Source organism: Chrysemys picta, chromosome 13 (genome assembly GCF_011386835.1).
Source record: "Chrysemys picta bellii isolate R12L10 chromosome 13, ASM1138683v2, whole genome shotgun sequence".
NCBI lineage: Eukaryota > Metazoa > Chordata > Testudines > Emydidae > Chrysemys > Chrysemys picta.
This window is the reverse complement of record NC_088803.1, coordinates 11,765,306-11,790,828: the sequence shown is the minus strand read 5'-3', so window position 1 is coordinate 11,790,828 and position 25,523 is coordinate 11,765,306. Positions and strand designations below refer to the sequence as shown.

The following is a 25,523-nucleotide window of genomic DNA, read 5'->3' as shown; positions in this document are numbered from 1 at the left end:
CCCTTCTGATATTCACTCCAACTGCTACTAGTTTTTTTCTTTTCTGCCACTTCCACCCATTTGGCTCCAATCTCCCCCGCCTCGGTTACAGTTTTGGGCTTCCCATCTAGGATGTACCTTTCTATTTCCTCAGGAACACCCTCTAAAAAGTGCTCCAGTTGCATTAAGAAGGGCAACTCTTCCGTAGATTTAACATTTGCTCCTGATATCCAGGCATCCCAATTTTTCCCAATGTGGTAGGCATGTCGGGTAAATGACACATCGGGTTTCCACCTTAGGGCTCTGAACTGCCGATGGGCATGCTCGGGTGTTAGCCCCATTCTGAGTCTGGCCTTGTTTTTAAAAAGTTCATAACTGTTCATGTGTTCCTTAGGCATTTCAGCCGCCACCTCTGCTAAGGGTCCACTGAGCTTCGGCTTCAGCTCTACCATGTACTGGTCTGCAGTGATGCTGTATCCAAGGAAGGCCCTTCAAAATTTTCTAAAAAGGCCTCAGTATCATCGCCTGCCTTGTAGGTGGCAAATTTTCTGGGATGGAAATGGGTACCTGGAGAGGGGTTGCTAGGATTGGCTGATGTATCCGGCCTAGCCCTTGCTACTTCCAGCTCATGCTTCCTCTCTTTTTCTCTCTCCTCCATCTCTTTTTCTTTCAGCTCCATAGCTCTCTTGTGGGCCTCCTCTTTGGCTTTCTCTTCTCTTTCTCTCAGCTCTATCTTTTTTTTTTCAGCTCCATAGCTCTCTTGTGGGCCTCCTCTTTGGCTTTTTCTTCTTTGGTAGTCATTTTCCTGTTTTTTTGTGCTGGGTCACACCCCTCTGCAGTTGACTGAAACTGGGATGCACTCAGCTCAGGCTGCTGCTGAGTTAACAGAGACTTTCTAACTAGCTACTCCTGAGGAGGTAGAAAGAAAAAAAACAATTCAGCTTGTAAATTCCTTTTACCAACTGTTTGCTCATTGATTGAACCCTTCTCTTTAACAAAGACCCTTGTTAAAAAAAACTTAACACCTCTGCCTTCAGGCAAGGAGAGATAAGATATGCATCTACCTTCAGCTCTGCTTTCCAAGCAGCTAGAAGGAAAAAAAACTCTTACTGGCTTTTGGGTTTAAAATGAATCCCACCGCTCTGCCACCATGTCAAGGCTGCTTCCCCACTCTGAACTTTAGGGTACAAATGTGGGGGCCTGCATGAAAACTTCTAAGCTTAACTACCAGCTTAGATCTGGTCCGCTGCCACCATTCCCAAGTGGATTCCCTTCCCTGGGAAGCCTTGAGAAACTCTTCACCAATTCCCTGGAGAATACAGATCCAAACCCCTTGGATCTTAAAGCAGGGAGAAATGAACCATCCCTCCTCCTTCCTTCCACTAACTCCTGGTGAATACAGTTCCAACCCCCTTGGATCTAAAAACAAGGAAAAAATCTATCAGGTTCTTAAAAAGAAGACTTTTAATTAAAGAAAAAAGGTAAAAATCATCTCTGTAAAATCAGTATGGAAAATAACTTTACAGGGTAATCAAATTTAAAGAGCTCAGAGGACCCCCCCCTCTAGCCTCAGGTTCAAAGTACAGCAAACAGAGATAAACACTCTAGTAAAAGGTACATTTACAAGTTGAGAAAACAAAGGAAAACTAACACGCCTTGCCTGGCTGTTTACTTACAAGTTTGAAATATGAGAGACTTGTTTAGAAAGATGTGGAGAACCTGGATTGATGTCTGGTCCCTCTCAGTCCCAAGAGCGAACGACTCCCACCTGTTCATGCTCTCTGTATGTGTGTATATATATCTCCTCAATATATGTTCCATTCTATATGCATCCGAAGAAGTGGGCTGTAGTCCACGAAAGCTTATGCTCTAATAAATTTGTTAGTCTCTAAGGTGCCACATGTACTCCTGTTCTTTTTGCGGATACAGACTAACACGGCTGCTACTCTGAAACATCCCAAAACAAAGAGCACAAACAAAAGCCTTCCCCCCCCCCAAGATTTGAAAGTATCTTGTCCCCTTATTGGTCTTTTGGGTCAGGTGTCAGCCAGGTTAAAGGATTTTGGAGTCTCTGGCCAGGAGGGATTTTATAATACTGTACACAGGAGAGCTGTTACCCTTCCTTTTATAGTTATGACACTGCCCCACAATGGGTTGAACGTTTTCCTGCCGTGGAAATATTACAGAGAGCAATTTTTTCAACCAAAAGCAGAAATAAGGCAGGGATGCTTCCCTGTGAAGCAGCTCTCCACCATGCACTGCTTGTAACAACAGAGGGGTCTAGCAAAGGAGATTATTCAAACCTCCCCATTGGCTAAATTCCTCTCTCTGCCCCACCTCCCCGGCAGTCAGGTCCCACAAACTCTGATGGCTTATACTCAGTTTTTCCGGGGGAAGCGAGAGGGATATTGATTCCCCACTCCACTGGGGTGGCCTGTTGTTCCCTACACACTCAGCCAAGGAGAGCAGATTTCCTCTCCCACCCAGCTCGAGGTCCTTTACCTTTCCGCAGGACATCAGGAAGTCAGAAACTGTGGGAAGAAGTCTCACCTCCTTCCTGTCTGTAGTTACCTTTGTCATCTCCCAAGCAGCTGTCGTACACTTTACTTGGACATTTCCCACCCTGGGGTAGGTGCTGTACATTTGGCAGTGCACTGCGGTTGCCTCAGCATCCCTACATTTGGATGGAGACACTGCCCTCGCCATGCTCTGTACTGCCGCCTGGTCTCTGATAAGGATAGGCCACTGAGAAATGTATTCCTGATCACTGCACACCGTGGCGTCTCATACACCCTTTATCTTGTACTGTGTGATGCAGTTCTCTCTACTTCACCTTCTAATGAAGAAAGTTCTGTAAAATTATTAGCCATGTCTCAGCCTACGTTCATTTGGGATTTGTGTTGTCAGAATGGGCCATGTTCTCAAATTCCTTAAATCTCCAAAATCAATTTTATAATGCTGGCCTCACTTCAATGGGACTATACTGGGGATCTGGGGAACTCGCCATTGATTTCAGAGGATCTAAATTGCTTTACCAAAGCTGGGGATCTGGTCCATTGATTTCAGATGATCTGCACTTAGAGCTGTGCACAGATACAAAATTTATATCTGTAGGTGCGGATATCCACAGATATAAAGTAGACCTCTGCACATCTGCAGGGCTCTAGTGACAATGAGCAAGACCAGCAGGGTCATGGCCAGCAAACGGACCAGAAACTGCAGCGGCCAAAGCAGTAGCATGTCGGTCCTCCGTTCGCAGGATCCAGCACAAAGCCCAGGAACCTCCTCCGGTGTGGCTGTACTGCACCCAGCATGGCGCACTGGCACCAGGCTCACAGGCGGCTGTCCCTGGTTACTCTAGTGTGTGCATGGAGATTGCACGTTCCCAGACAGCAGTTGCACACCACAATTAAATGACCTCCAGAAGTGGACCTCCATGGAGATAATGTTGCTCATCACTGAGCTTAATTTCTTCCATTGGCTCCTGTAGTAGCAAAAGAGCCTGAGACATAAACCCTTGTATAAGAGGTGCTCACAGAATCTGGCAAGAACAGGGCTAATATTGCAGAAATATACATTCCTAAGAAGTGCTAATCACAGAGTACTTATGCAAACACATTTTGATATTAAGTGGTACCAGAACATTTCAATATTAATGATGGTACAAAAACATTCCCCAAGGATAACAGAAACACACTGACACCCTCCCCCCCAAAAGCTAAGGTAAGGATAACAGTACGTAATAAAAATGTTTTAATTAAATCAACATATACAAGATAATGAATAAAAACTAGTCATGTTAGGAAGCAGTAATTAAAGTAACTATGTCAGAGGGGCAATACTAACTAGTTTGTATAGGGCCTTAGGGAGGAATGGAAAGTCCCACCGTTCACTGAGCTGGTCCACTGTTATGAGTATACATGTATTAGTGGTCCGGTAGAGTCTACAGAATACTAGTACCATGGTTTGTTGACAACAAACCTGGCTAGGTGCCTTTGTCCCTTAATGGATCTTGTGGTTATTTGGTCATTTGCTTGAGGTCTGATGTGCCAGTTGTTTGCGCAGGGCTGCGGGGGAGGGGGAGCGGGGTCACACAAAGGAAACACACACACAGCCAAACATCTAATCAGACTGGTGACCCTCACACGCAGCCAAACACTCACACTCGGCCAAACATGTATTAACGTCTAACCACAGCTGCTACCTACAACATTAGAGAGTGATGCTGCTGTTATCTCACTCAGTACACTCTCAGCGGCCATCATGCTGTATTGTGGGGAAGCCTCTGCACTGGTTGTTCATAGATTTGTAGATTTTAAAGCAGAAAGGATCCATTACATTAAGTAGACACACCTCCCATATAACACAGGCCTACCTATATTGAGTATAGGTAACTGAGAGCCCAATCTAATTCACATTCAAATCAAAGAGAGTTTTACCATTGACCCCATCTGCGACAAAGCTGTCCCAGAGAAAGGGAATAGATCACTTACATTCTGTGACCTGTGATCACAATGTTCCCTTCTGGCCTTGGAATGGATAGATAGATAGATAGATAGATAGATAGATAGATAGATAGATAGATAGATAGATAGATAGATAGATAGGTTAATGTCATTACTTTTGGGAGGAGACATTTTTGAACATTTGGCACTGGCAATGCTGTCTCTTTTTACAACAAGAAAAGGTTTAATTTGAATTTTTTTGGTACCAGCCCTAGTTATCGAATTGTTTTTATAATTGATTACAAGGCAGATTCCTCCTTTGTCTTTGTTCCTGAGCTCAGCAGGCCTCCAGGGAATAATAACCCTGGGTACACGTCAGAGAAATCACCTGGATAAATCTCCTTAGCAAGGCACCAGTTGCTCATTGCTAAGAAGGTCCGACTTGGGTACCCACCATATCAAAAGGAGATCTTGTCTTAATATATTTCCATCGTACCTGGTGGTGACTCCAGAGCACTGGTAGGGTGGGAATTGCTTGCTTTCATTGAGACACAAGTGAACTATAATCAACATTATTAACCAATTCTAAGCCGCTGCATTATGAGTCAGTCTCCCTTTCCCAGCCAAAAATGGTACTAGTAATCAGTAATTCTTTGGTCGCAGACTTAGGGGGCAAGGAGATATAGGAATGCATGTATTTCAGTGTCATATTTTTATTATTCGGTTTTAGAGTATTTGAAAGAATACCTGGTGTTTCAACTCAGGATTCCGGCAGGTAAGCTTCTTATCATGTAACTGAACATGATTCTGATTTCTGTACCAGACAATGTAAATTTTGAATTTATTTCTCCACTGACATCCATATCTGTCTTTCTATCAATTTTCTTTTCGTCTGATAATTTACCATGATACATGTTGGTGTCCAGTGCTGTCTGATTCAGGAAGATGGTGTTGACTTATGTAAAAGTCAAAGCAGATTAGATAGATAGATAGATAGATAGATAGATAGAGAGATAGATAGATAATGATGGAAATGGATGAATTGCTGTTGTTTTTTAGGTATATACTTATGAAGATGGGTGGATTGTTATATAGATAGCTGCTTATAGGGATGGCTGGATAGATGGATGGATGGATGGATGGATGGATGGATGGATGGATGACAGAATAAGCTTTCCTCACAGTTAATCTCCTCCAAACTATAAAAACTCTGTTCCTCCCCACTTCTGCCTTCATTTATCATTATCTTTCTGTTTGATGCCTAGCACTGAGTGCACTGTTCCAGGTGACCCATGGAATCAGATAGAATCAGACTCCCAGCACCACCACCTTTTTCTTTTGTTTATCCCACCAAAAACAGCATTGGCTGTTTTGGACACCATAAGTATCTCTATACTGGGGGGAAAATGTCCCACGGCAGCAAGCTTCAAAGATTCAGTTAACTGACTTGAGCTCACGGGGCTCAGGGGCTGAAAATAGCAGTGCAGACATTCCCATTCAGGCTGGAGCCGGGCTCTGAGATCCTTTCACTTCACCAGGTTTTAAATCTGGTCCTCCAGCCCAACCGGGATTGTCTACACTGCTACGCATAGCCCAGTCAGATGAGCCCAAATCTATTGACTTAGGCACTGAGACTCGTCGCTAATGGGAGGTTTTTTGCAATGTAGCCGTGGTAGTCTGGATCTGTAAAAAGCAACAGAGAGTCCTGTGGCACCTTTAAGACTAACAGATGTATTGGAGCATAAGCTTTCGGGGATGAATGCCCACTTCGTCGGATGCACATAAGAAAAATGGTACTTGAGAACTTAGTAGAGTTTCAATTTAAAGCTCTTCACTTTGTATATTTTGACATGACCTTGACAATTTGTATTTAAATGGTTATAAAATGTATTTTATTGAATCCCAATGTCATTAAGTATGTATTCACTGTCCCCCCCATTGTATGATCCCCCACCCCAATAACTTCCCACAATTGTGAAAATTTAAATAGATAAAATGCAAGGATAAAATGTTTAGAACTCATAACCTTTTGCAATTGTGAAAATTTAAATTGAAATGTTTAAAAGTTGTTTAATAATTTATATTTTTTAATTTTAAAGATAAATTAAAAATAAAAATGTTTAAAAATTAAACTTGATATTTTCTGGTGAAGTTATAAAACATAAACATGGGATTCTGCCAAGTTGAATTATAAGACTTCTGCTTCTCATAATTGAGGGCATAATTTGAAAACAGGGAGATAAATTCTCCGCCGATATAAACTGACAGTTTCATAGAAAATGAAAATTTACAGTAGCAGAGAATTTGACCCAAAAGGGTTTCTCTAGTTGCAAATGAGGCTGAATCATTTTGAAGAGCAAATAAGTTTGGGAAAATTTCAATCAACTCTAGGACATAGCATGAACATTAAATATGCAAAATGTATTTAAATAAATTGAGAATAATATGTCACTAATACTTTCTCCTTGTATCTGAATGATCTTAGAAAAGCACTATTCTACGCACTAGTTCTAGAATCCAGAATCTTTTCTGAAGAAGAATAAGCACATATATTGTTCTCTTTTCTTCTTTTCTACCCTCACCTGGTTTTATCTTGCATTTCTCTCCACACAGCAGGAAATGTCCAACCAAAGCACCGTGACCGAGTTCCTTCTCCTGAGATTCTCTGATGTTCGGGAGCTGCAGATTTTGCACTTTGCGGTGTTCCTGGTGATTTACCTGGCAGCCCTGATGGGCAATCTTCTCATCATCACAGCCGTAGCCAGTGACCACCATCTTCACAGCCCCATGTATTTCTTCCTGGGCAACTTGTCCTTCCTCGATGTTTGCTACATCTCTGTCACTGTTCCCAAGTCCATGGTGAACTCCCTAACCAACACCAGACTGATCTCTTTCTCTGGCTGTGTTTCCCAAGTCTATTTTGGTATCTTCTTTGCCTTTTCAGAGTTGGTCCTTCTCGCAGCGATGGCATATGACTGCTACATTGCAATCTGCCACCCTTTGCGTTACAGGGTCATCATGACCAGGGGGGCATGTGCACAGATGGCAGCTGGTTCCTGGATCAGCAGCTGTATCTATTCATTGCTCCACACTGCTAATACCTTCCTATTACCTTTCTGTGGGTCCAATGTTGTTGATCAGTTCTTCTGCGATATCCCACAGCTACTGAAAATCTCTTGTGCTGATACAAGTGCGAATGAAATTGTGGATATTGTATGTAGTGCTGTTGTGGGGTTATTTTTCTTAATTTCCATATTGGTGTCCTATATTCACATCCTTTCTGCTGTGCTGAGAATCCCCTCTTCACAGGGCAGGTATAAAGCCTTCTCCACTTGTCTGCCACACCTAGTTGTGTTTTCGTTGTTTATCAGCACTGGAATATTTACGTACCTAGGGCCGGGATCAGAATCTTCCCCGTATCAGGGCATGCTGGCTACTATGTTGTATTCTGTGGTTACCCCAGTAATAAATCTGCTCATTTACAGCCTGAGAAACAAGGAGATAAAAGAAGCTCTGGGCAAAATTTCAAGCAAGATATTTTTCACCAATAGCTTTTTTACTTCTTAATATAGGTTAATATTCCCTCCCCAGTCCAGGTTTTCATATTCATAAATGAATGGCGGGATTCCTTTTAGCTGCAGAGATGCTCATAAATTCACTATTTCTGTGGTTTTCAAACTGTGGGTTGGGACCCTAAAGTGGGTTGTGATCCCAATTTAATGGGGTCACCAGGGCTGACTTAGACTTGCTGGGGTCCAGGTCTGAAGCCCGAGCTCCACCGCCCGAGGCAGCAGTAGAAGCCTTGGGCAGAGGGGCTCAGGTTATAGGCCTTTGACTGGGGCTGAAACCCTTGGGCTTTGGCCCCCCTGCCCTGGGTGGTGGGGATCGGGTAGGCTCAGGCTTCGTTCCCCTCTCTGGTGTTGTGTAGTAGTTGTTGTCATAAGGGGGTCATGGTGCAATGAAGTTTTTCAATCTCTGCATTACAGGACAGTGCTAAGATACTGTAATGATGGGTGTATTATGAAAACTCATGTACCGCAGAACACATTTCTGAGAGTTTTCACTACATGGTCAAATCAGTAATGTGTCTCTAAGCAGTGTTTAAACATGGTGCGTGGGACAGATATGGCAAGTCCCGGAAATATCCCTATGAAAAAAATGGACTGGATTAAGTTTTAAAGACTTTGGAGTCCATTGTAATGAATGCAAAGTTTGTCTTATATTTGTATGTATCCTAGCTAGCAAGGAGATGGGATGTGAACCCTGGGAAGGGTTATGAATTTCAAAGGACTCTAGTGAACAATGAGCCAGACAAAAATGGACGTTGGGACTTTCTAGGGAATTTCTAGGGCAAGGTGAATACAAATTAGTATCTCTGCTATGCGAAAACCCAGCCTACACATGCAAATACAAAGTAATGCACATTGGAAAACAGAATACCAAGTATACATGTAAAATGATCAAGTACAAATTAGCTGTTGCTACTCCAGATCTCAGAGTCATTGTGGATAGCTTTCATAAAATATCCACTCAATATGCAGCAGCAGTCAAAAAAGCTAAAAGAAAGTTGGGAACATTTATGAAAGTGATAGATGAAAAGACAGAAAATATCATATTGCCGCTATATAAATCCATGGTAGGCCCACATCTTGAATGCTGCATGCAGATGTGGTCACCGCATATTAAAAAGATATATTGGAATTGGAAAGACTACAGAAAAGGAAAAGAAAAAAGTTTAGGAGTATGGAACAGTTTCCGTAGGCGGAGAGATTAATAAGACTGGGATTTCTCAGCTTGGAAAAGAGATGACTAAGGAGGGATATGATAGAGGTCTATTAAATCATGACTGGTGTTGAGAAAGAAAATAAGGAAGTGTTATTTATGCTTTCTCATAATAAAGAACTAGGGGTCACCAAATGAATTAATAGGCAGCAGGTTTTAAACAATAATAAATGAAGTATTTCTTCACACAATGCACAGACAACCTGTGGAACTCCTTGCCAGAGGATACGGTGACAGCCAAGACTATAACAGCATTTAAAAAAGAACTAGATAAGTTCATGGAGGATAGGTCCATCAAGGTCTATTGGCCAGGATGGGTAAGGATGTTGGCCCTAGCCTCTGTTTGTCAGAAACTAGGAATGGGTGACAGGGGATAGATCACTCAATGATTGCTGTTTTGCTCATTCCCTCTGAATGTCCTGGCATTGGCCACTGGAGGAAGACAGCATACTGGGCTAGATAGACCATTGGTCTGACCCAGTAGGTCCATTCTTATGTTCTTATGTATGTACACCCTGAAGGACCATTGTTTGCTGATCACCTGTTACATGACACTTAGTTTAAAAGTCAAGTCTGTCTAAAGAAAAGAATAAACTATTCATGGTGGTTCTGAATCTGAGACAATTATGAACATGTAACCAAAGGGAAAAACCATCTGTGGGTTTGAAGGACTCATCCCTACCAGAGCCTGAGGTGGAGGTGGGATAAGCTTTGCTAAGGTTTTTAGCATGTGTGTAAATTCTTTGTTTTTTAAATGTTTTCTCTGCAATGCTTTCATCTTAAGAATAAATGTGCTTGCTTAGAAAGACTTTGTGGTAACTTATAACTGCAGGCTATTGTGCTGTTCACAGCCTTAAAAGAGAAATCAAAGTCCAGACGCTGTCCAGTTTCAGTTTTCTGGGAATGTCATAGGGTAGGCAAGGATCTGTGCAGCATGGAAAAACTCCAGTCAGGAGGGAGAGAGAGCATCTGCTCAAGAGATGTGATGGCTAGGAGTTGGGAGCGGCTGCCCTCAAGGAACTACGGAGGGGGAATACAGAGTCAATTACCCTAAACTGTGACATATATCTATCCTGTAAAGAATTGGTGAAACTAGGCTAATGACAAGCACCTTTGTTAACCCATTGATTGATTTTTTGGACAGGTTTATTCCCTGGAGGGCTTTTTTGCCATGACCTTCCACTATGTAACATTTCAACTATTCAGATAATATACATTCTACTAGCAGTCCACCAGACAGCAGAAGCCTGTACAGCATCGTTTGACAGCCATCTTTATTTTTTCTCTCTAGTACTTATGGGGAGAAGACTTCATGACCCCTTCTTACTTCAAAATCTTTGGGTATAAACATGCAACGTGATCCTCCCACTCCCATCTCCCATCCAGTTTGAAGGGCTTGTGTATGGTGTCCCATTGTCCCCCATGGGGATGGCTGCCCCTAAATGAGTTGAACTTCTCCCTGCCGTGGAAATATTACACACAGCAATTATTTCCACCAAAAGCAGAAATAAGGCTGGGATGCTTCGCTGTGAAGTGGGTCTCCACCATGCACTGCTTTTAACAGCAGAGAAGTTTAGCAAGGAAGATTATTCAAACCTCCCAATAGGCTAAATTCCTCTCTCTGCCCCACCTCCAGGAATCTGTGAAAATTACCTACCTGGTGTAATGTTTCCCGCTATGTATAGTCACTATCACGTAAAAGCTATCCACATAGCTTTTATACTTGAGCCCTCCATTGAAGGCCAGATCTGAAGCCCTGTGAAGCCAACAGGTGTCTCTCACTGGATCACACTCATGGGTTTGCAATACGAGGCCCTAATCTAGATTCACACCTGTGTAATTTAGGCTACCTCTGCGCTTGGTGCTACAGGTGTGATTCCCAGCTCGTGTACACATATTTGTACTGAGCTGTCATTGAGTTAGCGTTCTAAAAATAGAAGTGTAGCCGCAGTAGCACAGGCAGCGGCAAATGGCTATGTGCTAGTCACCTCAAGTACAAAGCCACTCAGACCTCAAGGGCACATACTTCATTCAGCTAGACTGTGCTGCCGCCACTCCCCCAGCTTCTAGTGTAGCTGAAGCCTTAGAGTAGAATTCAGCTTAGTTGACCTGAGCCTCATTGACACAGAAGCTGCTTTGTACCATTCTAGCAGTATGAAAAGGGCCGGAAAATGGACATAAATGACATTGACATCCACCCCAAGGCTCAGTTACATTCACAGAGCCACATGAAGTCTCTATAATGTGAATGAGAATTAACTCCAGGAACTCTCAAGCAAAAAAAAAGACAAAAGTTTCCACTGAAAATCCTTATGCTGCAGACTTTTTCCTTCCAATTAAAGAGACACAGTGGGAATACATGGGTGTAAATCCCCCAGTGTGTTGGGCACAGTGGCTGCAGCATAATTACACCCCAAAGGTCATATAAGGGGACTGAAATAGACCATAGATATCAGCACATTCATTCTGCAGAGAGCTGAGCAAAGAAACCTGGAGGTAGGAGGAAATTATTTTGGATCTAGCTACATTCTGGTTGGCGTTCACTATTGTATGGACTGAAAACATATCTGAGGGCATGTTGCTTTTGCTCCCTTGACTTGAACTGTCTCTGTATAGAAACCTGGGGGAGATTCTCAAGTGGCGTCATTTCAAAGAAAGAAATTTCACCTGCTGGGGATTGGTCCCTTTAGTATTTATTTTTCTTGCTTTCCTAAAGAAATTTAAAACTGCAATTAAATAGATGCCCATCTTTGGAAGTTCTTGACATTAGCCATCCCCAGGGCTCTGTATAGTAATGTAAAATCTTCCAACAGGTATACAGATTGGGAAATGATGTAATTAGACTGCAAGTTCTTTGGGGCAAGGGCTGTCTTTTTTAGTTCAGGGTTTGTCAAGAGTATAACATAATGGAGTCCTGATCCATGCTCGGGGCTCCTAGGCATTAATGCATTTCAAATAAATATAAATAAATAAATAAAACATGTCCCACAAGCAATGCAAACCAGAACATACAACTCAAGAAAATGAGACAGAGATAGTTCTGTAGGCAGAATGTGGCAATTGCAAAGAGATATACCAGTACCTGATAATTAACTTAAAGCAACTAGGAGTTTGTATTACGTTTTATTACTTTATTTGTAGAAAGAGAGTGTGTAGAATTAACACTAATGGTGAAGTATTTTTTTCTCCTTGTATTTAGTTTATTTTTTTCAGTTCCCTGTTTCACTAAGCCAACAGTGATTTCTGGAGATTTTGGACACTGAATTAGGTCATTGCCAATTACATTTTAATTTTGACTGATCATATCATAAACACCGAACTTCCTAATTCTTTAACTTTAGAGGTGTTTAGCAACTTGATTGGATTGTCTGCTTTCTCATACATTTATCCAGAAATCATTTTTTTTCAAATGCACACATGAATGAGACTCCTCATGTGGCAGTTTGCTAGATCATAGCCCTTGGCTTTATGTGACATCTGATAGATGTTCTATTCCCGAAATCCAGGCTGTGGTCTCTACAGTCTCTGTACTCATGCAGCCTTTGCAGGTGTCTTAAAAACAGAGCCTCTTGAGAACCAGCAAATGGGACTGGATTGATGGTTGTGGAGGTGGGTGCATGATATGAACAGTTTGTCTGTCTCTCTCTATAGACATGGCCCCCATCTATGTAGTTTGATCAGTCATATCATTGGGTTTCTGCAGAGCTGTATAATCTCATATTTATAGGGTATATTCAGGGGCAATTCTGTGCTTAAACCAGGGAAACTTATGAGACTAGAATCTCTTCCTGCCCCTGCCACAAACTAATTGTGTGACCTTAGAAGAGAATCACTTCTTGCTTCTCTGTGTCTCAGTCTCTCCATCTGCAAAAGTCCAACCTACCTCAGCCTGAAATTGTGAAGCTGACATAACTGATGTTAGTTGTTCAGAGGTCCTCTGCTGGAAGGTGCTATATAAATGGTAGGGGACACATAGTGACACCTTCACATTGAACGGGATCTTGTTTTGTAAATAGTCACATTGGTATCTGTGAAACTGTTCATGGAACAAGTCAAAATCTAATCAGTAAGGGCTCAAATTACTGCCTAGTTATTTATCATTATTATAATTACAAATAAGAATAGGAACAATGCCTCATACATTTCTCAGAGGTGGTCAAAATATGGAATTTCTGTCCCAGAAGATCATACAGTTCAAAATTTGGTTTAATCCCAGATCAGACCAAAAAGTCAAAATCTCAGGGCTTTTTTGTGAAACAAAATATTCGGAAATATTGCATTTCTATAAGGTGAATATGTTGGGGGGGGGAGGGGCGTTAAACAAGGTTTAACATTTCATGTTGACTTTATTGTTTTGATTATATTATTGTTTAAATGATACACCTGAAACAAAACATTTCAACCTGATCAATTTCCCATAGACAATTAAGACAAAATGAGAACATGAAAGCTAAATATTTAGATTTTCTTTAATCAGCATTTTCTTAGGAAAAAAATTCCTCTGAAAATTTTTAACCAACTCTGCTTTTTTTTAGTTTCCCTCTCCTTCTCTATACACAGTTGTCACATTTCCTTACAATCCTGCAGTCGCATAGTGCAGGTACTTGGAAATTTCTTCATAGTTTAGATCTTTTAATTCCCTTCCCAAACAAAAAAGAATCAGACTTTTTACCTCTCTTTTGTACTCTCTCAGGTTTTCTATTAGCCTTTTCTTTAACCGCTCCCCAAAATCAAAATGGGCTTTGGTCCATATATTATTAAACCATAATCAATTCTATTTGAATTTGAATGATCAACAGTTATTTGGGAACATCTTTGATTCAATTATAAGAATGTCACTTTGAATTTCCATAGGAACAGTCATCTCAGAAACTCAAAGGGTACTATAAACATTAACGAAATTAGCCCCACACTGTGCTGAGGGATAAGTAAAAGTCATCATCCCTTTTTATAGGTGGAGACACAAAGGCAAAAAGAAGTGAAACAGCATGCCCATGTTCACTGACATTTTAGTATAAAGCCCTCAGGTGCATTAAAATTCCACCTGTCGTGTTGAAAGGAAAGTTTGTTTTTTTTGCAGGATCTCAGTATTATTCTTTCGCATTCACCGAGAAGAGGGAAAATACTCATCGTGCAAATCAATGTAGCTCCATCTACTTCAAAGTAGTTTTGCTGATCTGTGTCCCCTGCAAGTCTATGCAGTGTTCCAATTAGAACATAGTGTAGTCAATCCATTTCTTAGTATTACCAACAATCAATCACTGTGCATGCTTAATGTAGCAGGAAAGAAGATGGGATGGTTAAAGGAATTTGAAAGAGGATAAAATTGAAACAATTTAGTGAAATGTATCCATCTACCCATTAGTCTATTGGTCAATCTACCTATTGGCTTATGTGTTTTTCTATTGGTCTCCCTTTGTGTCTGTCTGATTTTCTATTGGTCTGTCTGTGAGTCTGTCTGTCTGAAAGGCACATTCCAGGAAGTCCTGATTTTTTACACAGAAACAATGAACTTTGTGGGGGTGATACTTTCCCTTGAGACATTTTCTCTCATTTTCGGCCACATCTAGAATACAGAAATGCCAGCCAACACAGACTGGGATTTTGGAAGGAGCCTAAAGGAGATTTGCACTTGGTGAAGTGAAGGAAGAATTTGCCGCAGTGACTTTGGGGGAACATTTTCAAAGGTATTAGGGCTTCCCCTCAGCCTCCCTTGGCTCTTGTCACGCAGACAGAAAGCAGAAGGCCGGAGTCCAAAGTGCAGGCAATGCGATGTTTACTGGGGTTTAGGGTTACCATATTTCAGCAAGAAAAAAAGAGGACGGGAGGAGCCCCGCCCTAGCCCCGCCCCTGCCCCTCCCACTTCCCGCCCCCCCAGAACCCCCAACCCTCCCCCCGTTCCTTGTCCCCTGACTGCCCCCTCCTGGGACCCCTGCCCCTAACTGCCCCCCAGGACTCCACTCCCTATCTAAGCCTCCCTGCCTCTTGTCCCCTGACTGCCCCAACCCTTATCCACACCCCCACCCCCAGACAGACCCCTGGGACTCCCACGCCCCATCCAACCACTCCCCACCCCCTGACAGCCCCCCCCAGAACTCCCAACCCATCTAAACCCCTCTGCTCCCTGTCCCCTGACTGCTCCGATCCATCTCCCCACCCCTGCCACCTGACAGCCCCCCCCAGAACTCCCAAACACTCCCCCCCTGCTCCTTGTCCCCTGACTGCCCCCTCCTGGGACCCCTGCTCCTAACTGCCCTCCAGAACCCCACCCCCTACCTAAGACTCCCTGTTCCTTGTCCCCTAACTGCCCCCTCCTAAGACCCCCCCCCCAACTGCCCCCCAGGACCCTACCCCCTACCTGTACCCTGACTGCCCAAAACTTTCTCCACTCCCCCCCAAAAGCCCCCCCCGTTTCTTGACCTCCACCTCCAGAACCTTCCTGCCCCCTGACCTCCTTACCCTGCTGCTCAGAACAGAGTGTTGGGCTCTGTGCAGCCGAGCCGGACACGTGGCTGAGCTCCCCAGCACAACAAAACCTGGTCCCTGGCCCTGCACAACAAAACCCGGTCTGGCCCTGCACAGTGCTGCTGGACTGGGCTGCAAGGGAGCTGCTGGCTCAGAATGCAGGGCGGATCCGGCTCCTCTACAGCTGCTCCTGAATCCAGCCCGGGACTTCCCTGCAGCCCTCCCAGCCACTCGCTCTGCTAATCCCGGACATTGTGAGTGCTTTACAAATTCCCCCCGGACGCTATTTTTAGCACACAAAAGGAGGACATGTCCGGATAAATCCGGACGAATGGTAACCCTACTGGGGTTACCAAGCAAGCATAATCCACAGCTCTGTACACCTGTAGAACTTTATTTGATCTTTTTTCCCACCTCCTCCTTCTAATCAGGCTTAATTATGCCTCTAGTGCACAACCCTGGTCCCACTCCTTACAATTTATGGTCATGTTATGTTTTGGAGGTTCGTGAGTCTGGAGGTTTCAGTACCACCTCTTTTTTATCCCATGGGAGGGGTAGAGAGTGAGGTTGTGTTTCAGCCAGGGTCACCATTTCTTTGGCTTTTGGTGTTTCTTATACCTCCACCCATCCACCTCACCCCTTCGAACCGGTTGTTTGACCTTGTCTTGGGAAAGGAATTCTATATATGTATATCAACCGCCCACCGTGCCCAGCAACACTTTAACTCTCTTCCTTATCTTTTCTTATCGGGCTGTAATTCCAACTGGCTAGGCAGAAGCAAGATATGGTGTCCTTGTTCTTTGCTCACACATGATAGTAAGACATAAACAATTGTGTTTTAAAAACCTCAAAATTCAAATGGCCAAACAAAACCCAAAAGTCTATCTCAGGCAAATATACAGACCTTAATGTTGCATTACCATCACCAACAAAATGCACATGGGGCAGTAAAACACCCAGGTACAGATCCTTAAAGGTATTTAGGTGCCTAACTCCCATAGAAATCAAAGGGAGTGAACCACTGAAATATCTTTGAGGACATGACCCCCAACTCTCATAGAATGTCCATTGGAGAATGTGTGCCTTTGACTATTTCTCCTTATTTCCTGCAGTAGGTCACTTCTTCACATGATAACCAGGTATTTATTGTCTCCCACAGATGAAATATGCAAAGGAATCAAGAATGGGGAACCTCACCACAGTGACTGAATTCATTCTACTGGGATTGTCCAACCACCATGAGCTGCAGGTGCCTCTGTTCTCCATCTATCTGTTAATTTACTTGATTACCCTGATGGGGAACATCCTCATCATCCTCATCACCATAGACACAGCCCTTCAAACCCCTATGTATTTCTTTCTCAGAGTCTTATCCTTCCTGGAGATCTGCTACACCTCGGTCACCATCCCTAAGATGCTGGTGAACCTCCTCTCAGACAACAGGAGCATTTCCTATGTGGGTTGTGCTGCACAAATGTACTTCCTGCTCTTCCTTGGAATCTCTGAGTGCTTCCTTCTGGCTGCAATGGCGTATGACCGCTATGTGGCCATATGCAACCCATTGAGGTACAGACTCATCATGAACAGGAGGGTCTGCCTTTCATTGGTAGTTCTCTCTTGGTTCAGTGGTAACGTGGTATCCCTAGTACAGACAACCTGGGTTTTCAACTTGCCATTTTGTGGGTCCAATCAGATTAACTATTTCTTCTGTGACATTCCCCCATTGCTTAAGCTTTCTTGCACTGACACCTCTTCATATGAAATGCAGTTGTTTACAGCTACTATACTGGTCAACTTCACTCCATTTTCTCTCATCCTTGTGTCCTACATTGTTATTATCTCCACCATTTTAAAGATGGCTTCGGCTGATGGCAGACACAAAGCTTTCTCCACCTGCTCCTCACACCTCATTGTGGTGATATTGTATTATGGGAGCAGTGGCCTGATCTATTTAAGACCCAAGTCCACTAACTCACCGGACAGCAACAAAGTGCTGGCTCTGATGTATACAACCATCACCCCATCTTGAACCCTATAGTCTACAGCCTGAGGAACAATGAGGTGAAAGGTGCTGTGTGGAGATTGTTGTGGGATGGGCTGAAAGGAAAAAATATTTTCTCAAAGAAAATAATTGGGATACAGGTCCTGTTCTGAGATCAGTTATCCAACTGCATAAATCTTGAGTAGTTCCTTTGATGTCAATGCCATTCACTGCTACCGTTGAAGTAGTTTCTTAAAACTGCAAAATGAAACACACAAAAATGTTGAAAACATTTTGTCAATTTTCTGGGGGGATGAAATTAGAAATTTTGGCCAGAAAAAGGCATCAAAGTTTCAGAAATGTTGATCATATATACTGCTGCTTGAAACACACAGAAAAATCTCAAAAATTCATCTACATTTAATGTGAATATGCACGGATTTTTTTTCATTTTAACTCAAAATTGCAATGAAATATGTTGTTAAAAAAGCTAATTTTGGAAGACAATGTTCATGTGCTGCAAGCTAACCATTTTGAGAATGGTTTTGAACAAAATTTCAGTAAAATTGTAGAAAATGAGCATGAATAGTAAACAATAAAGTACAATAGAAAATTTCACGAAAAAGACAAAAATAGGTCCATTTGAAGTTACCAAATGAAAGTAACTTCATTTGTTTTGTAATTTTTTCACCATTTCTACTAAACACAGAGCAGAAAATGAAATGAGAAAACGAGAGTCCTTTAGCACCTAGAAGATATTCACAAGCCCTAGAGAAAAACATTTCCAATTTCATTGCAAATACAATTTCCCCATCAAGACTTTTCTCAGTTCCACTTTCACACCCTGTTCTTCAGGGTGTAGCTCAATGGCTTCAGCATGAGAGGTGACTGTGTTGTAAAGCACAGGCAACACCCTGTCATTATTCAGCGAGTAGCTGGAGATGGGCCCAACTTGGGTGTCACAAAACAGGAGGAGGACAGTCAGGTGAGACATACAGGTGGAAAAAGTTTCCACTTCATAGAGCATCTCTCAGGATGGTGGAGATGAGGTATACATAGGACAGGACTATACATAGGAATGTTGCTCACCTTCTGAAGATCCTGAAAGCAAACAAGTTGATCTTCTTGAGGTAGGTGTCACTCCATGCAAGAAGCTTACTTGATTTCATTGGGCTACCATGGACAGTACTGTACAGGTCAACATAAATAATGTAGACAGAATCAGACTTTTCTCTGTATTCTGGTGGTACTCAATCAGTGAAGTGTGTACCCAGGCATTACAAACAACACACACAGTTATGGTATGAATCGAATAAAACCAGGGACATGGGGAGAATAGAGAGGAAACTTATTTCTTCACTTCTAAAAGCACAAGTCTCTTCTAAATGAGAGTAATGAGCCCTCCTTTGGGACTAGTCCAAAAGAGAAAGTTGCATTGTGCCTTGAGCTATCTCAGTACAGAAACCCACGATAAATTCTAAATTGTAGCAGAGAATGTACACAGGCTGAGGATCGGTCCTGAGTATTTTTCTTGCTTTCCCGAAGAAATTAAAAACTGCAATTAAATAGGTGCCTCTTGTTGGAAATTCCGAACATTAGCCATCCCCAGGGCTCCAAATAATAATGTAAAATCTTCCAACAGGCATACAGATTGGGAAATGATGTAATTATACTGGAAGTTCGATGGGACAAGGGTTGTCTTTTTGCTCGGGTTTGTCCAGAGCATAGAACAATGTGGTCCTGATGCATGATCGGGACTCCTAGATATTATCTCAGTTCAAAGAAAGAAAGAAAGAAAGAAAGAAAGAAAGAAAGAAAGAAAGAAAGAAAGAAAGAAAGAAAAGGTGTCCCACAAGCAATGCAAACCAGAACCTACCACTCTAGTAAATCAGACAGACATAGTTCCATATCTGGCAGAGTCTGGCAATCAATAAAGGGAGAAACCAGTATCTTATAATTAACGTGAAGGCAACTGAGAGATTGTATTGTGTTTTATTACTTTATTTGTAGAAAGTGATTGCATAGAATTAATGCTAATGATGAAGTATATGTCCTCTTTTTATTTAATTGTTATCTTTATTTAATCATTTTTAATTCCCCGTGATTTTCAGAGCTCTCAGACACTGAATTAAGTTATTGCCAATTACATTTTAATTTTACACAGATTTTCCTGATTCTGGAAATCTAGAAGTGTATAGCAATAGGATTGTCTACTTTATCAGACATTTATCCAGGGCTCAATTTTGCAATGGCACACATGAATAAGCCACCTCATGTGGCAAAATTTTCTAGATTGTAGCAGTTGGCTTTAAGTGATCCCTTACAGATGTTGTTTTTTTCCTGAAATCCAAGGTGTCCAGGCTGTGGTCTCTGCAGCCTCTTTATTCATGAAGACATTACTTCTGTCTTTAGAATGGAAGTGGGTGCATGAAATAAAAAGCTTGTCTGTCTCTGTATAGAGACATGGCCCCCATGTGTGTAATATGATCGGTCATATCACTGGGTTTCTGCTGAGGGTTACACTCTCATATGTATAGGGTATATTCAGGGGTAATTCTGTGCTTAGACCTGGGCAACTCATGAGATCCAGAATCTCTTACTGCCCCCACCACAAGCTTGTTGTGGGACCTTGATGGAGAATTGCTTCTTTCCTCTTTGTGCCTCAGTTTCTCCATCTGCAAAAGTGGGGTAAATAGTGACCTGCCACAGCCAGAGGTTGTGAAGCTGGCACAACTGATGTTAGTTCCTCAGAGAACCTGAGTTGGAAGGTGCTGTATAAATGTTAGGGGACATATTTTAATACTTTCAGCCTGAAAGGGACCTTGTTCCATAAATAATCACATTGGTTTCTGTGGAATTGCTCAGGGAACAATTCAAATGGTAATCAGTAAGGTCTCAAAGAACTGGCTAGTTATTCATCATTACTATCATCAGAAATAAGAATAGGAACAATGCCTTATACCTTTTTCAGGGCTAGTCTAAAAATTGAATTTCTGTCCTGGAAAAAATGAGTAATTTCAGAATTTGGTTTTATCCCAAATCAGGCCAAAAAGTCAACATTTCAGATTTTTTCAGTGAAACAAAATATTCTGAAATATAGCATTTCAATAAGGTAAAAATGTTGGGAGGATTTAATAAGTTGAAATTTATATTATATTATATTATATTATATTATATTATATTATATTATATTATATTATATTATATTTGAAATGATAAAGATTAAATCATTTCCCCCCCACAATATGAATTTCCCAAACAAATTTAGATAAAAATAAAACATTCCAGGTGAACATTCAGATTTTGTTTAATCAGCATTTTCTTACCAAAAACATTCAACTGAAATGTTTCAATCAGCTCTACTCTCCTTTACAACCCTCTACATGTCTATCCATAGTTGTTATATTTTCTGGCAGTCATATAGTCACATACTCCAAATCTCTGGAAGTTTCTTCATATTTTAGATTGTTTAATTCCCTTCCCCCACAACAATATTCATATTTTCCCTTCTCCTTTTTATTATCTCCAGTTTTCTATGAGCCTTTATTTAAAAAAAAAAAAAAAAAAAAGCAATGAATTTTGGCTCTTGTCCATATATTATGAAAAAATAATCAATTCCATTTTTACTTGAATTATCAACAATTATTTAGGAATGTCTTTGATTCAATAATAAAGATATCAATTTGCATTTCCATACCACCCGCTACTTGAGGATCTCAACATGGTCTATAAATGAGTTAGGATCTGAGGCTAAAATAGGGAAAGAACAAGTTAAAAATTGCTTAGACGTGTAAGAGGTCTTCAAGTGAGCAGGGACTGATGAAATACATCCTAGAATACTCAAGGAACTGACTGAGGAGATATCTAAAATAAATAAATTAATGGAGATATCCTATCTCCTAAAACTGGAAGGGACCTTGAAAGGTCATTGAGTCCAGCCCCCTGCCTTCACTAGCAGGACTAAGTACTGTTTTTGCCCTAGATCCCTAAGTGGCCCCCTCAAGGATTGAGCTCACAACCCTGGGTTTAGCAGGCCAATGCTCAAATCACTGAGCTATATTATCTTTGAAAAGTCATACAAGATGGGAGATATTCCACAAAACTGGAAGAGAGCACATATAGTGCCCATCTATAAATAGAGGAGTAAGGAAAACTTGAGGAACTACAGCCCAGTCAGCATAACTTCAGTACCTGGAAAGATAAAGGAGCAAATAATCCAGCAATCAATCTTTAAACACCTGGAAGATGATAAGTTACTGTCACTGTCAAGAACAAATCATGTCAAACCAAATGACAGAGTAACAAGGCTTGTGGATAGGGGAAAGCACTAAATGTGGTATGTCTTGACTTTAGCAAAGCTTTTGATACTGTCTCACATGACCTTCTAATAAACAAATTAGGGAAATACAACCTAGATGGAGCTACTATGAGGTGGATGCATAACTGTTTGGAAAATCATTCCCAGAGAGTAGTTATCAGTAGTTGAGATCATGCTGGAAGGGCATAATGAGTGGGGTCCCGCAGGGATCAGTACTGGGTCCAGTTTTGTTCAATATCTTCATCAATGATTTAGATAATGGAAAAGAGAGTACACTGATAACATTTTTGGATGATACCAAGCTGGGAGGGATTGCAAGTGCTTTGGAGGATAGGATGAAAATTGAAAATGATTTGGACAAACTGGAGAAATGGTCTGAAGTAAACAGGATGAAATTCAATAAGGACAAATGCAAAGTACTCCACTAAGGAAGGAACAATCAGTTGCACGGATACAAACTGGAAAATGACAACCGAAATATGAGTCAACAGTGTAACAGTGTTACAAAAAAAACTAACATCATTCTGGGATTAGCAGGTATATTGTAAGCAAGACACGAGAAGTAGTTCTTCCGCTCTACTCTGTGCTGATGAGGCCTCAGTTGGAGTACTGTGTCCAGATCTGGGTGCCACATTTCAGGAAGGATGTGGACAAATTGGAGAAAGTCAAGAGGAGAGCAACAAAAATGATTAAAGGTCTACAAAATATGACCTATGAGGTAAGATTGAAAAAAAGCTGGGTTTGTTTAGTCTGGAAAAGTGAAGACTGAAGTGATAACAGTTTTCAAGTATATGAAAGGTTACAAAGAAGAAGGCCAAAAATGTTTTTGTTCACCTCTGAGGATAGGACAAGAAGCAATGTGTTTAAATTGCAGCAAGAGAGGATTAGATTGGATATTGGGAAAAATTTCCTAACTATCAAGTTAGGCTATGTCTACACTATGGGGTTGGGGGTCGATTTAAGATACGCAAATTCAGCTACGTGAATAGCGTAGCTGAATTCAACATATAGCAGCCGACTTAACCCACTGTAGGGACGGCGGCAAAATTGACCTCTGCGGCTTCCCGTTGTCGGCCCTTACTCCCACCTTCGCTGGTGGAGTAAGAGCGTTGATTCGGGGATCGATTGTCGCGTCCCAACGGGACGCGATCAATCAATCCCCGAGAGGTCGATTTCTACCCGCCAATTCAGGCGGGTAGTGTAGACCTAGCCTGAGTTAAGCACTAGAACAATTGACTAGGGAGTTGTGGAATCTCAGTCATTGGAGGTTTTAAAACCAGATTAGACAACCACCTGCCATGAATGGTCTAGTTATTACTTAGTCCTGCCTTGAGTGAAGCGGATGGAACTAGTTCACCTATTGAGGTCCTTTCCTGTCCTACACGTCTATAATTCTATAAATATTAATTAATTTAGCCTCAGAATTCCACTGAGGGATACGTAAAAATTATCATCCCTTTCTATAGCTGGAGAAACTAAAGCACAAAGAGGAGAAGTGTCATGTCCATCTTCCCTGACTTTTCAGTATAAAGCCCTCAAGTGCTTTAAAATTACAGCTGGTCATGGTGAATGGAAAGTTAGCTTTTTATAGAATCTCAGTATTATTCTTTGGCATTCACTGAGCAGGACAGTAAGCTCTGTGAACATCAGATGTTTCTACTGGTAAAATACTCAGCTGGTGCAAATCAGCAAAGTTGGGCAGTAGGGAAGGTTAAAGGAACTTGAAACAAAATAGAATGTAAACAAGTAACTTGGGTTTACATGAAATCTGTCCATCTATCCATTGGTTTATTGGTCTATCTAGCTATTGATCTTTCTGTCATTGTGTTGCTCTGTCTGTGAGTCTGTCCATCTAGTTGAGGGGTCCGTTCCAGGCAGTCCTGATATTTTACACTGAAACTGTGAACTTTTGGGAATGATTCTTTCCCTTGAGACATTTTTTCTCGCATAGAAAACAATGAAAGTTTAGCCACTGACATATCTTTGAGGAGCTGGGCTCCAACTCCCATTGAATGGCCATGGGAGTTGGAACCCTACATTCCATGTGAGCCTTTGACTATTTCTCCTTATTTCCTTCAGTGGGTCATTTCTTCACATGATATCTTCTTATTAGTTGTCTCCCACAGATGAAATATGCAAAGGAATGAAGAGGGGGGAACGTCACCACGGTGACTGAATTCATTCTACTAGGATTATCCAACTACCGTGACCTGGAGATGCCTCTGTTCTCCATCTATCTGTTCATTTACACCATTATCCTGATGGGGAACTCATCACCATGGACACAGCCCTTCACACCCCCATGTATTTCTTTCTCTGAGTCTTATCCTTCCTGGAGATCTGCTACACCTCAGGCACTGTCCCCAAGATGCTGGTGGGCTGTCTGCCCAAATGTATTTCCTGCTATTCTTTTGGGTCTCAGAGTGCTTCCTACTTGCTGCCATGGCGTATGACCACTACATGGTTATATGCAACCCATTGAGATACAGGTTCATCATGAACGGGAAGGCCTGCCTTTTCTTGACAGTTCTCTCATGGTTCAGTGGTAATGTGGTGTCCCTAGTACAGACAGCCTGGGTTTTCACCTTGCCATTTTATGGGTCCAATCAGATTAACTATTTCTTCTGTGATATTCCCCCATTGATTAAGCTTTCTTGCATTGACACATTTCAGTATGAAATGCAGTTGTTTACAGCTACGATACTGGTTATCTTCACTCCATTTTCTCTCATTATTGTGTCCTACACCTTTATCATCTCCACCATCTTAAAGATGGCATTGACTGAAGGCAGACACAAAGCCTTCTCCACCTGCTCCTCACATCTCATTGTGGTGACATTGTATTACAAGAGTGGCAGCCTGATCTATTTAAGACCCAAGTTCACTGACTCACCAGACAGCAACAAAATGCTGGCTCTCATATACACAACCATCACCCCCACCTTGAACCCCTTTATCTATCACCTGAGGAACAAGGAAGTGAAAGGGGCTCTAAGGAGACTGTAGGGGGGCAGGATGAAGAGAAAAATATTTTCTCAAAGAAAGTAATTTGGGCACAGATCTTGTTCTGATATCAGTTACACAATTGTGCAAATTTGGAGTAGCTCCATTGACAACCATGGCATTCAATGTTACGGTTGAACTAGTGTCCAAACACTGCAAAATGAAACATGCAAAAATGTTAACATTTTGTCAATTTTTTGTTGGGCTTGAAATTAAACATTTTGGCCAAAAAAGTCACCGAAGTTTCAGAAATGATGCTTGTCTCTGTAGCTGCTTGAAGCACACAGAGAAAAATTACAAAAACTCATCTACAATTCAGATTAATATGCACAGATTTTTTTTTTCATCTCAGCTAAAATTTACAATGAAAAATGATGTTGAAAAATGGGATTTTTGGAAAAAAATGTTGATGTTCTGTATGTCAAAAAATTGTATGTTAGATGATATGTGCACATGATTGTCCTCTAATTACGTGTATTTATTGTGAATGGATTGCCTAGATCTGCGAAAGAGATATGAACAGCATTACCTCTAGTTTGATTGCAAATTT

General features: G+C 41.6%; 2 protein-coding genes and 1 pseudogene across 2 annotated transcripts; all 3 read left to right on the top strand.

Moving 5' to 3' along the window:
* Positions 1-7,043: 7,043 nt before the first annotated feature.
* LOC101946908 (olfactory receptor 14C36-like) lies at positions 7,044-7,991 on the top strand. The gene has a single exon (XM_005310403.2). The coding sequence runs from the start codon at positions 7,044-7,046 to the stop codon at positions 7,989-7,991; it is 948 nt and encodes a 315-aa protein (XP_005310460.2).
* Positions 7,992-16,830: 8,839 nt separating this feature from the next.
* Positions 16,831-17,700, top strand: LOC135975536 (olfactory receptor 10A7-like). The gene has a single exon (XM_065566748.1). The coding sequence runs from the start codon at positions 16,831-16,833 to the stop codon at positions 17,698-17,700; it is 870 nt and encodes a 289-aa protein (XP_065422820.1).
* A 6,396-nt stretch (positions 17,701-24,096) lies between these two features.
* LOC135975535 (olfactory receptor 10A7-like) lies at positions 24,097-25,018 on the top strand (annotated as a pseudogene).
* The last annotated feature ends 505 nt before the right edge of the window (positions 25,019-25,523 follow it).